We start from the raw sequence: 18,102 nt of genomic DNA, 5'->3' as shown, positions 1-18,102 counted from the left end.
TTAAAATATAATATAATGTGATGGTTCTCTCTGGGTGAGAGCAGGTTTCTCGGGGAGATTTTCTGGAGGCAGCCTTAGTATCAGTTCAGATCAATAATTACCCCCAAAAGTTCTATTAAGTTCTACTTAGTACCTTGTTTCAGGTTCTGGCCCAAAACATTTTCTTGTAAGATCAGATCAATAATCTATCAACTCTAATGAGTTAGCAGTTTGTAAAGATTCCAACAGGCCCTTGAATGGCCTGTGTTGAGAGACAATAGGGGTCAGGAAAGGAATCTCTTACCCTCATCTTGGGGCTCAAGTTTGCCACCAAGTCAGCTAAGGGATCTTATTTCTTCCAGATAAATATATAGTCACAACAGTTATGTAAAGATAGCTTCATCTCTTTACAAACCAAAACACTTCCCAATAATTCAACTTATGACTCCCCAAGCCTTTTTCTTGGAAAGTATTTTTCAAACTATTATAAGGGAAAGGATACCTGTCAATCTAAGAGAAGATAAATCATTTCATCAAGATATAAGGAGTGCTGTGAGGAGATAGGGACCTAAAGACTCCAGTGACTGTATTAAAGACAAAATAAGGAAGAGCTATAGAGTATCAACTTAAACTCTTAAGTCCATTTTTAAGAAAGCCATTTACACTCAGAGAGAAGACTGTGAGAATTAACGAGGGTTCACAATGTAACATTTTCCACCCTTTTTGTTGTTGTTTCCTTGCATTTTATTTTCTTTCTCATTTTTTTCTTGTTTGATTTGATTTTTCTTGTGCAGCAAGATAATTGTTGAATTGGATATTGTATTTAACATATATTTCTACCACATTTAACATATATTGGACTACTTGCCATCTAGGGGAGAGGATGGGGGAAAAGGGGAGGAATTGGAACACAAGGGTTAAAGTTGAAGATTTGTTCACGCACATATTTCAAAAATAAAAAGCTTTAATAAAAGAAATATGAAGACTAGAAAAAAGTCCATTTTTATCAGTTAAGTCTTATTGGAGTTTTGATCCAAGAAAATATTAGACTGAAGGAGGCATAAATTCATTTCTTACAAATTTTCTGAGATGTGGGACATACAATCCTTGTAATTGAAGTACATGATGCCAAAGTCTTCTTCAAGATCAAACCACTCTGGTCAATCATAATCACTGTGATTGGTAGAAGGAACTCTATTGGGAAGTAGCTGCTTCATTTTCAGGTAGGAGGATCCTTTCTCCATAATAATTTGGCACCAGGGCTCCTAGGACCAGATTGATAGTGATCTCACTTTCTAACCTCTGCAATCAATCCCTTGAGTCAATCTGATTGTTCAGTTTGGCAGAAAATTTGTGATATTTCCTGTATGTAAAATGCCTTATAAATAACAAGATTTATCCATTGGTTTTTACCTCAAATGAGAGGGACAGTCCAGGCCCTTCACTGCTGAGACAAGTCATTGTGAATGAAAATCTTATCTACTCCATCCTTCAAGTCTCTTACATGCAACCTTCCCTGCCCCCCCCAATACACTTTCTCTGTCCTGTTGATGGGAGTAGCTTCTGTGTGTGGCCAAAAGTGTGACAAACACAAACAAATAGGAGCTCTAGCTAGCCATACCATTACCTGAGCTACATTGTCCTTTTTTCTTCAAAAACAAGATCAGCCGTGTGGTCATTCCAATCCTGCTATCTAAGGTCAAATGTTCTTTGCAACACCAGTTCTTGTAATGAACACTACGTGTGTGTGTGTGTGTGTGTGTGTGTGTGAAATTATAGAAAATAGACATTTGAAAGAGTAAATAAAAATGATTATTTCCAAGATTAGAATGGCTGTTGTCAGGGAAAAGAAATAATAGCCATACAGGGGGAAAAGCATTTGATAAGGTGGAAGAATGCTTTTTTTAGTAACATTCTAAAGCAATTTTGAGATTAACAAGTATCTGTTGAATATTTGAAAAACCAATACCCAATTTAGAATTAAAAGTGTGATTAGATTTGAGATAATTAAAACACTAGTGATTTGCCCAGTTTGATGTCCAAATGCTTGATAAATGTATTGCATTTAGCAAAGGGCTGTAATAAAATTAACATATTTTACATTTAAGGCATTGTGAAAGAGAGCTGGTACTGGATTGGGGCAGGGAGCACGATAAGGCAGTCAATAGATAAGATTGGCATAATGTTTAGAAAATTGGCTTTAAAGCTAAGAAGACTTGGATTCAAGTTCTACTCTCTGACAAATGATATGTAAACCTGGGCAAGTCAAGTAAATTCCCAGGTTTTTAAATAATTCTCTAACACTATAATTTGCTAAATAAGGTCCCTAGACACACTGATAACAGTATTGGGGATGGATGGGGGGAATTGCTTGCCCCAGGACTTTCCTAAGTCAAGGAAATCATAGGTCCAGTCTCTTAGTTCTAATGTCAAATGTATTTCTCCATAAGAAATAAAAATTTGATTGTAGAATATAAGTTCCATGAAGGCAGGAGCAAATTTTTCATTTGTGTTTTGATCCTACCACCTGACAGACAATCTTATATATATATTTTTGTTGTTCTTACCTATGATCTTACTGGTCTGATGACCTCCCTACAATGTAGAAACTATTGTGATTACTACCACTTATTTTGTTTGTGTTGGAATAAAGCAAAGAGACCATTCTTAAAGTTTAGTTGGAACAGGGAATTGGTCATTGGATAATGGGTTTGGCTCCCTTACCCTCCCCTAAGATATAAAAGTTTCAGTTTATTATAAAGGTTTAGTTGATGCTTGGAAAATTTTAGTGCAACTCTTAAAAACCCTTTAAGGATGCCTTTCTAACTGTGGCTAATTACCATAGTGAACATGGAGGCAGAGGATGATAACATTTTGTTTGAATTAGTATACTTTTTAACTTTAGGAATTATATCTTTTTTGTCCATTGGTGTTGGGAAAGTCATTTTTATTACATTTCATGATCCCCAAGTACTTTACTACATTCTAACTCTGAGCTTAAATCAGGAAACTGATGTGAATTAGACCTGGACCAGAATATCTGGCATGGTCAGTAGGTGGTACTTGCTTCCTGGTTAAATTAATTATTGAAGTCAAGGAAGAGTGGTGAGTAAGAACGGAAGCCTCAGGTAATTTGATGGATAGATAAAGGATTTTGTTGTCTAGTATCTTGTGGCTACAGCTTATGTAGGGATATATGAGGAACTCTCTCAGTGGGAATAGGATGGAGCTCCCATTTATTTTCTCCTCCTGCAGGTTTGTCATGATGGATGCTTAAGTAGCTTACTGAGAAAGTAAAAGTATAGAAAAAGTATCCCTTGGCTCTTTTTAACAATTTTAGAAAAGCAGGATTGCCAGTATATGGAAAATGAGAATAAATTGTCCTTGTGTACTTGGCAATTACAGGCAAAGGTGAATGCATTTTTTATTAGGATCATGCCTTAAGGCAGAAGAAGTGATTATTTCCTCCCTATTGGTGGAGATGGAGGCTAGAGTATTTTGATACACAAACTCTGCTTATAATAACACTCTGTGGCCAATGAAGAAGGTAGATGGTGACTGGCAATTTACAAAACATTATCAGTACCTGAATAAAGTTCTTATGCTGATTGTGTCAGCTGTTCCTGACCTTATATGCTGGATCAGGTAGTCCAGGCCCTGGTCAAGAGGTATGTAATCATTGATACAATTAATAGTGCTTTCTGTACTCTCATGGTGAAGACTAGTGATTTAACCTGGGAATGTATTTTATATACTTTTACCATTCTTCCTCAGGTTTACTGGAATTCCCCTTCATATTGAAGAGGGGAGCCCCAAAACTCTTTCTCTTTCTCTCTCTCTGACTTTGGGAATGAGCCAAGAGATAAAGCACTTGAAACTCCTTGAAGAAGAAAATCTCCTTCCACCCTTCCTCAGTGAGAGGCCGCCCCAGGAAATCAGATAAAGTGGTTTATCCAGGTGGGGCTGGTTGAGTCCTGAGCTAAAGAATTCCGACCCTATTCAATTAAAGATTTTCTATTTAATTCCAGCTCAAGCTGAAGGTACCCAGCTTGTAGATAAAAAAGATCCAACTTGGGGCTCAATCCTTGCAGAGGAGCTAAAATGTCTAGGAAACCCTCTTTCTTCCTGGTAGAGCAAATTTCTGTCCACTGGGATAATATTCTCTTCCGGTGCTATCCTCTCTTTATCCTGACCTATTTCCTTAACAAGACACTTTATGCCTCTCTGTTGGGATTTCTCTAAATTTTACTTCCCAATGCCTATAATAAACCTTTTATCAGTCTAGCTTTTCCAAGTTTGTAAATTCCTTTATGAAGAATTTTTGTGTTGCCAGAAGGGGAGTTCCCAAAACTTCTTGCTCAGCGCTGAATCCCAAGGGGGTGTAGGGGAGCCAAACTTCTCTACTTGGTTCCCTGAACCCCAAACCTGCCACTAGATCTTATCATTTAACTCCCTGACTCCCAGGAACTTTGATCTCATCATTTGGTTCCCTGATAATCCTCAATCTAGACCTCATCATATTTTGGTTCCCTGACTAAAGGGAACCCCAAAACATAAACCTCATCAATATTGCTACAGTTTGGACAGAGATCTGAAATAGTTCCCATATCCTGAAAGCATGAATGGCCACTCCAAAACAAATGACCTAATACTTGTGTGACTGGGTTGGATAAGACCATAATGGCAGAGTTCCTGAATCAAATGATGGCTCATAAGGGAGCTAAGGGGTGAGAGAGTGAATCTAAGAAATTTCAGGATCTAACCCATTCAGGTAAATTTGTGGAAATATGCTGGATAGGAAAAAACCAAATGATTTCAGATATAGGTCATAATAAACTGACCTTCTCTATTTCTTAAATAGAAGCCCAGTGTTTTGTTGAATGGTTTGGGTTTTAGAGAATGCACATTCCTTACTTACCTACTTTGATGGCCCCTATGAACTGATTCAGTTTCAAATCTGCCTCTTTCAAGTGAAAACCAAAATAGGCTTTCTTTGTCAATCCTCATGCTTCTCTGTGACTTATGTTCTTGGAAGGTGCTTTCCATAAGAACCAGACTGACTAGAGCCTCTGGTAGGCACCAAGAAGTTGCCAGATTAAATGACAGTTAAGAGCTCTGGAGCCATAAGCTACCTCAAGTAGTCACTTTTCTTAAAAATTGCTTGCCTGTTATTGGGTCCTAGTCGCTACCAAATGAATGATACTAGTTCATATGGCTTACTCTTTTCTCACCCTATTTGGATGACATGTTGTTAGAGTCAGTTGGAAAGGAGAATTTGATATTTTAATGCTCCTTAATCATTTGGAGTGTTGCCTTGGACAGTCAGTGAGGTCCTGAATTCTACCATTTAACTTTTCTCCGTGAAATAGCTTTGCCATCCCAAAACTGATGACTTGGTATGACTTTGGGAAAGGTGTCTTAAGTGGTCTCTACAGACCTCTTTATTGCTCATGAGTTTAAAATGATTCTAGTCATTTTGGAACAATTCATTCTACTCTAAAATAACACCTTAAAATTGCTAGAGTAATCTACCCTTTTGTAAAACTCCTGAGAGTTAAGTAAAATGCTGCTCTGTGCCAAGAGTGAAATAGAAAGAAATGACAAATTAAGCTGGTTATTGAAAAAAGCAATATTCTGAAAACTTTATTCAATTTATATTGTAATATATATTAGTGATTATATTTTTTTCAGTGGAATGGTAAACAACAAAGGCTCTCTGGAATATACTTCAACAGCAGTAATTGGTTGGTACTAGATAAATATTTTATATGCTTCTCACTTTTAGGAAGGTAATAGCCCCACAGAATCACATGGAAGCACTGACCCTCAGAAGTGGAAAAGACTCCAGCTGCCATCTAATTCCAAGGCTTCCCAGATAAAAATCTCCCCAATGTGACCAAGTTTCATTCAGACTATGCCCGAAAGGGCAACCTACTCCCCCTGAGGCAGCACATTCCACATTTGTATAGCTCTAATTGTTTCTAAGTTTTGCTTACATCAAATTCTACCCATTGCTTCTAGTTCCATGTAATCTTCCTAAGTGTTCCTGCTATTGAAATCTCTTGCTAGTCTACAGATAATTAGGGTTTAGAAAACAAACACTTTATTCTAATGAGACAGATGGCTAGAATTAGGCACTAGTCACCTTAGCTGAAAAAATAATTAGTCAGGTTTATTTAACCTTTCCCTAATGCCCAGCTTTTAATAGACATAATCTCGCCTTTATCTAATCTGAAAGCTCTTTTAAACATTTAAAAAATTCTGATTCCAATTTTATTTCATTGTGTGTATAACTTATGATCTATACTAAATTTTAAGCTCCTTGAAGGCATATTTATTACTATATAATCTTCTCCCCGCTTAGCCACCTCATAGCCACATATATGGTATGTTACATATCAAAGGCATTTATTAAATATTTATTGAATAATAATAATGAGCATTCCTATAAAACTTTGTTTTGTAAAGTACTTTACATATAGTAATTATATCCTCCTAACAACCCTGAAAGATATGTCCATTACTACCTCCATTTTATAAATGAGAAAAGTGAAGCACAGAAGGTTTAATGTCTTATTCAGTATTACAAGGTAGTAAGTGACTGAGGCAGGAGTAAAATTCAGGTCTTCCTAATTCTAAATTCAACACTCTGCACTAGAAAGAATGAATGAAATTAAGCAAATCGTATTCCTCATTCTATGAATTATCTGGGGTGAGAATTTTTTCTCCTTTTGTTAACTAGTTGATAAAATCAGCATAGGCAACATTAGAATAGTAAATGGCAAAATCTAGTAATTAGTTTATTGTAAACCTTAAAAAAACTTAATAGGCTAAAATTTCCTTCTTGAGGGAAGGGTCTATGCAGTTTTCTTCAGTAAATAGTACACTATATTCTATATTACAAAATTACAAGAATTTCTAAATTAGAAAAGACCTTTTCAAACCCTTAACTGAAAAAGAATCTCCTCTATACCTGTGAGGTCAAATTTAAAAAGGAATAAGAGCACTAAATCGTATATAATAAAACTTACAGGCCACATATTGACTTAGAAACCCACATTTTTATGCATTTCTTTTTTTATTACCATAGCAACATATTAAAATCAGGTAGTGAACCATATATTAATTTAGTTCAGGTTGAATATAGCTAGAAGGCCATGCATTTGATCCCATCTGCTTAACAGGATACCTGCCAAGTATCTACCCTTTTGCTTTGAAGGCCTCCAATGAGGAAAATCCCAGTGATTCTCTTGGGTCCCCTCTTCCATTTTTACCTTAACTTAAGGCTGTTTGTGTCTTTACTTCTTCCTCCTGCTTTTGCCTTTTGTGGTAAAACACAGTAAGCCAAATCCTTCTTCCAAATGATATTCTTTCAAGTATTTGAATACTATTACTTGATCTTCTCGTCTCCAGATAAAGATATATATTTGTCAAAACTGAATTTCAATAAATACTGGCCACAGATCTGCGCCTAAAGTATACTAGGATGCATGGATCCTAGAGACATGGTGCAAAGGGTCAGCAGCTTATCACAAGGTAGTAGCCCTGTTGTTATGGTAAGCAGTTGTTCCTTAGAGTGTGGAATATTTTAAAGTAGTACAGAAAGATTATATTATTAGTTGCTATCCTTAGCGGCTTCATTCTCCCCTCAGACTGAATATAAATCTATATTATGAAGGATATATCGAGAGCTAAGAGAGAGTTCTGCATCCTTTTCTGGTATGCAGGGATTGCAATGTAGTTAGAAAACAATTTTGAAGTCCTTCTACATCTACCACTTACCAGATTTAGGCAATCACATAATTTCTCATAGCATCAGATTCTTTATGTATAAAATAGGAATAATATTGACATTACTCACTTCACAAGCACCTCACAAACTGTAAAGCACTATATGAATCTGAGGTATTATCAGTTTCCTAATAAGAGATCCTTTTAAGAAAGAAGCTGATAATCACAATAAATGCCATTCCAATGCATTGCATTAAAAATTTCTCTTAAATGGTTACCATTAATCAATAGGGTAAACTCTTTGACAAAGTTTAAAGTTTAAAAACAAAACAAAGAAGTTTTTATGGAAGTTTATAGGAATTTATTTTATTTTTAATGCAGATATTCTGTACTCCTTTAGAAAAGTAAATATGAGTAATTTATCTTAACTAGATTTTTACTGAATCCTACAGTGCTGACATTAGAAATAATCAGTCCTTGGAAAATTAAATAATATGCCTCATGGCATTACATATCTTTGTGCTTAACATGCCAGTTCTCTAATTAATGGCAAATGCTGAAGCCAAAAAAAAAAAGTGCTCATCAATTCAATATTTGTACAACCTTGAACAAGAGCACTTTTTACCTCTCCAAAGGGTTCATTATATTTTATTTTGCACCACTTATTACATAGTATTTCATATTTATTTCTGTTAGATTATAAATTCTATTACAAGGATTTCATGTTTTAATAAATCATTTCTCTCCCTTTGTACTATGCTCACTATTTTGTACATAACAGGAACTTAACAAATGGTTATTGAATTAATAAATGAAAGAAAATCTTGAAACTGTTGCATGCCAACTTGCATACTTCATTGGTTCACAGATTTAGAATTGAAATGGCTCTTAAAAACCATCTAGTTCAGTTTTACAAATGAGAAAACAGGCGTAGAGAATGGTGATTAGCCCAAAGTCACCCAAGTACCAAATGTCATTGTTGGAAGCAGAATGTGCTATTTCTGATGCCAAATCCAGTTTTTTCAACTGTGCCCATTGCTTTTTTCATTTATGGGAAGAGCCTTTATGCTGGAGCAGAACTAGCAGCTCAAAATCCTAACGATTTCAATGATCTTCATAATAACTAAACCAAAAGTATAATATTTTTATAATATGATTGATATGTTACATCTATGAAAACATTTGAAGAATACTAGAAAATATTAGAGAATATGAATGACGATGTATTTTAAGGAATAAATATTTCCTCAGCATTAAGTTTTTATGTATTTACTATAAATGAAAACTTAATTGGAATTTGTCTCTAATCGCTTGTCATCTTGTTATCTCCTACTAATTTTTAATCTCCTTTTATCCAGCAGTGTGACATCAAGTCCTCACCATTTGACTAAAATCAGTCTTTCTAAAGTTGTGAAGGACATCTCAAATGTTAAATCCACTGGTTTTTTTCTTTAGTCCTTATCCTCCTCAACCTTTTTGCAAGAAACCCAACTCCAGAATGCTCTTCCCATCTTGGGTTTTCAGAATCTCCTGGATTACATCCTGCCTATCTATTTCCTTTCACTTTTCTTGATAAGATCATTATCCACACGTTAATGTTCTGCCAAAATCCATCCTAAGACCTGTTGTCTTTCCATACTGTCTTGGTCATCTCATCAACTCCGATGTGTGCCTTTATTATTTCTAAGATGAAAAAGTCTGTTATGATCTTTAATTGTCTTGTTTAATTCCAAATCTGCATATTCAACCCTCATCACTCTGTACTGGGCTCTAGTTCCATGATAGCATATACCTGCAGAATATCTACCTGTATGTCCCAAAGCCATATCAAATGAAATAGAACCAAAGCAGAGTTTATTAGCTTTTACTCTAAACCAATCTCTTCTTATTTACCTATTTCTATTAAAAGTGTAGCCTTTCTTAAATTATGAAGACCTAAAAGACAAGAGTTATCCCCAACTCTTTACTTTTCTTTAATTCATCATATGCAATGATCTGCCAAGTTTTATTGATTCTACTTCTATAGTTGTCCCCTTCTCTTCACTCACATGGCTACCTCTCTAATTCAGATTCTTGTTACCCTTTGCCTAGGTTATTACAACAAATTCTTAATTAGTTTATTCTCTTCCCTCTTTGATATATCTTCTATATATATTCCAAATTAATATTCTTAAAATATAGGGAATGTCTGAAAATCTCTCGTCCCATCACAAGAATTTTCAGTGGTGGCATATCATCCCAAAGAGTAGTCTTTCACAATCTGGTTCTTTCCAGTTTTATTTAGTATTATTAGAAAGGCAGTCTAATTCCCCCTCCGCTCTCAAAAAAAAAAAAAAAAAAACAAACCTGCCTTTCTTAATATTTTACAAATGAATCATTCTATTTCCTATCTCCATGCCTTTCTGGAGAGGTTCTCCATGACAGAATGTCTCAGTTCTCAGTTCTACCTTTTGGAATTCCAAACTTCCATAAAGTTTCAGCCCAGGTCTTACCTTCTATGTAAGATATTAGTGTTTTTCCTTCAACCTAAGATTGCTTTGTAAATTTGTTGTTGTGTTGTTGTTCATTTGTTTCAATCATGTCTGACTCTTGGTGATCCCATTTGGATTTTTGTTGGCAGAAATACTAGACAGCTTTGCCATTTTCTTTTCCAACTCATTTTTACAGAGGAGGAAACAAAAGAACAAATTAAGTCACTTGCCCAGGGTCACACAGCTAGTAGGTATCTGAATCAGGATTTGAACTCAGTTTTTCTTGATTCTAGGACTCTTGCTCTACCCATTGTGTCACCTGTAATATGTTATATTCTTCCAGATAAATGTGAACTCCTTCAGAAACTATTTAATTTTTGTTATTGTATCTCCAAACCTAGTATATAACTTTGCATATAGTAAGTACTTAATGAATGCTTATCGATGATTTAATCTTTTTTAAGGTCATAAACCTCTTTACCAGGCTGATAAAGCCTGTGGATCTCTGGCTTCTCAGAATGATGTTTTTAAATATTTGGAGAAATTGCTAAGTTTCACTTAGATATTAATGAAAATAGAGATGTAATTTTTTTCCTTTGTCTACAATCCTGAAATCTATCAATAGACCCCTTGAAGATCTATAAACTATAAATTAAGAACTTCTGTTCTAGAGGTTATAGAGAATCATTGAAACTTCTTGAATAAGAGAGTAACATGGTCAGATCCATATCTTAGGAATATCATTTTGGCATCCATGTAGAAGATGATTTGGAAAGAGAAAAGACTGACTTCAAAGAGACCTCTTAGAGGCTATTGCCATATAGTTCAAGTGAGAGTGATGAAATGCCCTCCTGACCTTTATTTTCATGGCCATCCTGTGAAGTAGGTAATACATGTTTTATTATCCCTATTTCACACATGAAAAAACTGAGTTTTAGAGATATTAAATGACTTATCTAATGTTGTCTTTGAGCTGCATTTCTCAAAACAGAACTTCTCATATTAGTATTTTACTGCATAAGAGGAAAAATGAAATATTAAACTGAAACACTGAGTTATAGATGACTGCACCAGAAACAGCTTAGTAGCATCACAATTTATAAAGACTCAAGTGATGCATTATATTATTGTGAGTTCAATGAATTTACCAGTTTAAGTAGGGTGACTATTTCACCTCAGCTTGTTCTGTTTAGCTGCAAAGCTGAATTACAAATCAACCTTAGATGAGTGTTTCAGGAACCTTACTAGGAAAAGGGAAAATAATTGGACTCAAAAATGAAAATTAGTATCCAGTGAGAACCTAAATCCCCTCATCAGCATCTGATGATGACAAACATGAGATTTGATCCTCTGGGATCTTATAGTGTTAATATGTTGGGAGGGGAGGAAGTCCAATGAATGTGTGAGCTTAAATGGTTGATTCTTTAGTACTTCAAGAGATCAGATCTGTGATCTCAGAATGTATGTGGAGGGGAGGGGAGAAGAAGGCCTTTCCTTCCTCTATTTAAAGCTCAAATCCTTCATTTCCTCTCATCTTTTGTGATTTAGTTCAGGATGTCTGATTTGAAAATACTTCATGTTTTCTAAATTCCTATTACTATGCATTATGAAAGAAGACTTTTGTAGCTATGCTTTGTACAGAAGGACTTTCTACTAGTATTTGAAGTATGTCATCTTATATCTTCAAAAGAAAATTGTATTACATCCCCAAAGCTTTGACTAAATAGCTTATCTTTGACTAACTATAACTTTAAATGATTCTTTTAAATCAACTGTGATTTCATCCTTATTGGTGGATCCTACTGACGAGCTTCCTCCATAAGTGTGTGGTTCAGTATTTTCTCCACAAATTATAGTGTTAAAGACTTGTCAGGAAAATCTGGAAGATTAAATGTATTACCCAGTCACAAAACCAATCTATATCAAAAGCAGTTTCCCTAGGAAGTTCCGTATAATAGTGAAGTCACAGGTTCACACCATTCCCTCCTCCATATAAAATCAATATTCACATACCAATCTCCATCTGATGTTTTCACACTTATTTTATCCATAAGTGTCCATCCAACTTTCTCTTTCCCATGAAAGTCAAAATAAGATCATCCCTCTTAATGAAGGTTAGCACCCTCTCTGCAACATGGAGTCCTAGACAGTTGCTCAGGAGATTGAGAGGTGAAAGGACTTGTCCTAAGTCAAATCTCCAGGATGTAGCAAAGGCAGGTCTTACATCTTGCTTTTTTCTGGCTTTGATGTCCATTTTCTATTGACTATGTCATGTTGCTCCTAATAATTTGACATAAAACCATGAAAGATTAAAAAAGAAAACCAATGATCGTGAAAAATTGCTTGTGAGACATAAAACATGTTCCTTTTTGAGAAAAATCTATCATTTTCCTTGTTTTTCTAGCCTCATTAATAATGGTCACTTTTCAAATATGAGATTTAATATCACCTTTGTTTCATTTAGCATAAACTTTCTAATGTAATAAGCCATTCCTTTTGTGATGATTTTTAGTTCAGCAGAAGATAACTTTACTATTCTTTTTTCTGCAATCCTCTCTATGACTGCCTAGCATTTTATTTCCTTCTCCAGGACTATATTATAATATAATGGTTATTGCACTGTGTCCTCATGCCATAAATTGTTAATCTTCTTCATAATTATTAAGCTAGATGACTTTGTGATTTGACCCATTTCTCTATTTAGGTTCCATGCTCACAGATTAATCACTTTGCATTTGTCTGAGATAAATTATACTTGCTGTGAGCTGATATATCCAAAATCTTTTTGAACTCAATTTCTGTATTTTAATTTTTTTATACTTTAATAATGTTTACAGAAGTAGAATTTTAAAGTCTTCATTCAAATCTGTATTAAAGAAAAAATCTTCAAATATACAATAGCAGAACATTTGTCTTTGGCTTTCTCATTTCAAAAGTGGTCTTTGTCCAAATTAGCATAATTCTGAATGGATTTTTCTGTAATAAGAGAATAAATATGGGATTTTGTCTGCCTCTTTTAATTGGATGTTTAAATAGACTATTTACATATGTAGCTATGTTAGTACTGCACTATTAGATGATAGATATGGGGGAGAGCCAGATCAGTTCCTAGATTCCTGGCCCCATCATTTTAGGTATGAACTTAACTCATATATTGATTTGTCCAAAGTAATACCTATTTATAATTACCTATTCAAAACTAGAATGTAGATAGGTCTCCTGATTCCCAGTCCTGTGTGTTTTCATTTCCTAACAATATATCACAATCAGATTTCAAAAAATATATTTTTGCCATAATTGATCTCCTCCCACTTCAACAGTTCAACTGATCTCAGTTACATTTATGGTTATTGTTTTATTTACAACTAAGGAAAATAAGCTGAATATTGTTTACACATCTGTACTTTACATTGCAAAAGTTCAGACTTGAAATTGCCAAATAAACATTACACATAAGATAGTGCCCAAGTTCTACCATTAGATTTAGTGAATCTATAGATCACAATCATATTCATACTGGTTTTTCCACTCATTAATTTGAAAAGGTTGTTTGGATATATTGTTTTTTGTTTTTGTAAGGAAGTTTAGTTGTTCACTGAGCTGGGACTGTTTAATCCTTTTTATCCCCTTTCACCTCAACCCTCATTCTGAATAGTGAGAAAAAAGATAATGTTTTGACATTCTCTGACTCATATTCACACCAGCCATTTTATAACACTTTTTTTGGTGGAATTTTTTTTTTTAGACAACAAAAAGACTGTTAAGATACATTTTCTAAAATGGTATTTGTCACCACGAAGATGTGACTAGTGAACAGCTCTATTTTGAGGATGCACATCAGTAACTTGATATTTTATAAAAGAGACAATTACATTGGACAGATATCAGACTCAAATACAAAGAAATGATATGACTTTTCTTTTTATGTGTTCACAGAGTTTTCTGGGACAAGAATTCATTTTCTATGAATCTCAAAAGGTCTCCAAATTAGCTTAAAGGAACTAAATCCTCTTTTAGAACAGAGTTATTGGTTTCTGGGATTGTTTTTTTTTTTTTTTTCTGCTTCTATAGATGGTTTCATTACTGTCACTACAGTGAATATACTGCATGACACTGATAAAAAAGTCAACATTGATATGTTTCAAAGCAATAAACAGTGTATTCCCAAATTTTTTTTGAGTGTAGGCTTGCTTGCAGGAACATTATGAACACTAATTTTAAGATATTCTCTTAACTTTAATAATTAAACTTCCATGAAAAGTTCAAATATTGAATAAAGACTTAGTAAATAATAGTTTTAGATGTAGCAATAAAGTATATATTATGGTACATATGGTTTGAGGAAGTCTTTCAGTTTAGGACATAACTGATCATTTTTAAAATCCCAAATTATGATCTATTTGCCCCTTCTCCCCACCCAAAAGGTGGTTGGGGGGGGATTTTAATCTCTGTTAAAGAACTGTAATACTGTAGCAGTCATTTAGTTCAACTATATCATTTCACAAATTAGGAAAAATTATTAGAATAGCTAATTAAGTGACAATAAAAATTGTATTTGTTTCATAGCCAAGATTCATATTAAGGTCTCTTGATGCCAAATCCATTGTTCCTACAATTTTATTTTCTATCCTGTAGAAACATTTGATTGTGTTGCTTGGTCAAATATCAAGAAAAAATTCCAATTATATTCAGGGTTAATACTTTTCCATGTATCCTAATGTACTTGACCAAGATTTAAGTAGAGAACTAGGAGAGTTAACAAAATTAAAAGTCCTAAGATAAAAAATAATTATTTTAAGGAATTATTAGATGGATTTGCTATCTATGTTGAAAAGTTCTAAAATAGACTAATGTACAACATTTGTTATGGAAAAAAAAAATCATCTTGCCGTTTCTGTGATTTAATACCAAATAGAAGAACTGAAAAGAAGAAAATAAAGTGGGGAAGAGGAAAATCAATAGCTTAATAACTTGATATGTCATCTCTATGATATCTCAGGGCTATCCATGAAGTAGCTGCAAACTATTATTCTTCATGATTAAGTGGAAAGAAGTCATTATACATAAACTATTGATATTAAAGTATGATGTGTTTTTAATGCAAGCTATAAAATATTATTACTATATTATTACCCTTAATCCAGTGCTGGCCCATTTTTCTTGATTCATGTGCATTAAAAATAAAATTTATGTGAACAGCTGATTTGGTGTACCTACTAATTCATATTCTCTACCTCTCCTCTTTCTCTCCTTTCTTCCTTCCCCCAATAGAGGGACATCCAGTGATGAAATGTGTAATTTGTACATTATGTATTACATGGAAGCCAAGCATGCAGTCTCTTTTATGACCTGTACACAGAATGTAGATCCAGCAATATTCAAAACCATACCACCAGAGGCTAATGTTCCCATACCTGTAAAATCTGATATGTTAATGATGCATGGACATCATCACAAAGGTAAATTTTACTTTAAGACTAAACACAGTATTATACTATTTTCATGGTTATTATTTATTTTTGGAGGGTTTGGGGGCCAGTGATTTTTATTGCTTAAGGGAACTCCTTCTGTATAAATTCCCTTTAATCATGTAGACCAGCAACTCATTTTTAATTTACAATGTTAGAAAGTTGAAAGAGTTAAAAACATTTTCCCTGATCACTCAGCTAGCATATACCAAAGGCAAAACTTAACCCAGATCCTTTTAACTACAAGATCATATCCTTATCTACTATGCAAGTAACTTCTCATGTGTTTTGTCCTTCTGTGATATTATTTTAAATTAATCATATTAGATTAATCATACTGAATTTGGACCTCTCTGAGCTTTTTACCTATATCATTAAGGTTTGCTATTTTTGCCTTTTTGTCATAAATCAGCATCATTTTCCAAAGTTTTGACAGACAAAATGATAGTCTCCTTCAAAATCCTTAATTTGTCAATGACAATATTAACAGAAGGAGAAATTTTCAATTTACAAGGTATTTATGACCAAGTCTTCTCTTTATGTCCCTCATTCATCATTCCATTTCCAAGCTGTTACTCTTGATTTTTTTTTTTTGCTTATTTGCAAACTTCATACTTTAATCTGTTAGGTTAAGTATATTGAGATCTTAACAAGTCCTACTTGCTCAATTCCTTAATACCAAGCACATTTTTATCTTTCTTTTGTTAGGAAAGATTAATTGAAAGGAGTTAGCAATTAGCTCATGTACTTAGTTCTTGAGCAGAACAGTATAAAGTATACATTCTATAAATTTGTATGATGCTGTGACACATAATAAACTACTCCAAATAAATTGTACATGTAAAAATGAATGGAGCATATATACATACATATATATATATAAATTTTTATTCACATATAGATAAGAAGCCAATTGTTTTCATTGCTGTGTGAATGATGAATGAATGATAAAATCTGATAATTCATTGTAATCTCCAAGCCTTTAGTGTGAATTAATGAACTTCTCCCAGGCATATGCTTATTGCTGGTGTTTTGGAAATCCATATAGCATTGGGTAATGGTTTCTTTTGTTGATGTGTATGTAATAAATTATTTAGGGTGATTTTTATATGTGTGTTAAATATATATGATAATGTTTTATAATATATGTATTACAAAGTTGTCTTTACATTCTTTACTACTTTACAGGGACAGAGAATAAAGACCATTCTCCTTTACTACAGCAACCAAAACGAGAAGAGGAGGAGGTATTAGATCAGGGTAAGATTTTATTTTTGTTTTGCTTTTCAATAAATTCTTTACCCAAACAGATAACAATATGCTGAAGTTCTTTGTTGTTGTTTTGGCAAAGCTTTCTTCTCTACTTAATATTTCTCTTTTTTTTGTGTGTGTGCAATATGAAAATCATAAAGAATTGGTTAATTATTATATTTTTTGCCTTATTGGGCAATTTCATTATTTTAACTTAGCCCCAGTAGATTTTTCTTTATTAAAAAAAAATCACTTCATTTTAGAACAACAATTGACATATGGTAATTCCCCCTAAAAATACAAATATGGTCATTGAAGACAACTGCTTTTGAAAATATCATGATCTCTAAAATTTTTCATTTCTTTGTATTTTATCTTATATGTTCATGATATATGAGTGAAGTATATGACAAAGATAATTGTTTTTGAAACTCTGTATTTTATTCCCTTGGTCAAGAGAAATCAAAATGCTGCTCTTTTTTAACTTATTTTTTGTTGTTGTTGCTTAGTTGTTTTTCAGTCATGTCTGACTCTTTGTGACCCTAGTTGAGGTTCTTTTGGTGAACGTATTAGAGTGGCTTGCCATTTCCATTCTCCAATTCATTTTACAGATAAGAAAACTGAGGCAAACAGGATTAAGTGACTTGCTTAGTAAATGTCTGAGACCAGATTTGAACTCAGGAAGAGGAGTCTTCTTGATTTTACACCCAGCACTCTTTCCACTGTTACCTGCCTTGCTATGTTTTAGTACTATTCACACTTTGTGAAGGAGAAGATATCATTTTTAACTCCGTTTGCTTTATGTTGAAATGTTTCAAATGTGTGGTCATATCCTGAAAGATGACTTTCATTAATCTGTTTTGGGGAATGGTTTTGATCTTTGAGGAACCATTTCTCTCCAGAAAATACTTCTTTCTGTTAGGTGTTTGGAAGATGGAGATATCCTATAGCGTCAGGTCTGTGGCTATTGGGACTAAATACAGTTATCTATGACATTTTAATTACAAGTTTTACACTATGGCTCACTATTACCCTTTCCCCTTATCTGTTACAGAAAGACAGTGGTCTCTGGCTTAATTATTCAGCCAAGGGAGTTTAAAGTAGCTCGGATTGAAGTGCTTGAGCCTATCTTTGGTGGTATTCAAAGCACACAAACATTTAAGACTATTTCATAGCCTAAGAATGTTGGCAGGTTTCCTCAT

At 33.8% G+C, this 18,102-nt stretch overlaps 1 protein-coding gene across 8 annotated transcripts in view; it reads left to right on the top strand.

Moving 5' to 3' along the window:
- Positions 1-18,102, top strand: part of PAM (peptidylglycine alpha-amidating monooxygenase) — a 355,927-nt gene that overhangs the window by 260,737 nt on the left and 77,088 nt on the right. For all 8 annotated transcript variants that reach the window (XM_051995235.1, XM_051995226.1, XM_051995250.1 and 5 more), the window contains 2 exons: positions 15,453-15,640; positions 16,838-16,909. In XM_051995235.1, coding sequence (XP_051851195.1) covers positions 15,453-15,640; positions 16,838-16,909 — 260 coding nt within the window. The remainder of the gene's footprint in view (positions 1-15,452; positions 15,641-16,837; positions 16,910-18,102) is intronic.

Source organism: Antechinus flavipes, chromosome 1, assembly GCF_016432865.1.
Source record: "Antechinus flavipes isolate AdamAnt ecotype Samford, QLD, Australia chromosome 1, AdamAnt_v2, whole genome shotgun sequence".
NCBI classification, from domain to species: Eukaryota; Metazoa; Chordata; class Mammalia; order Dasyuromorphia; family Dasyuridae; genus Antechinus; species Antechinus flavipes.
Note: the sequence above shows the minus strand (reverse complement) of the source record. Positions and strands in the feature narration are given on the sequence as shown.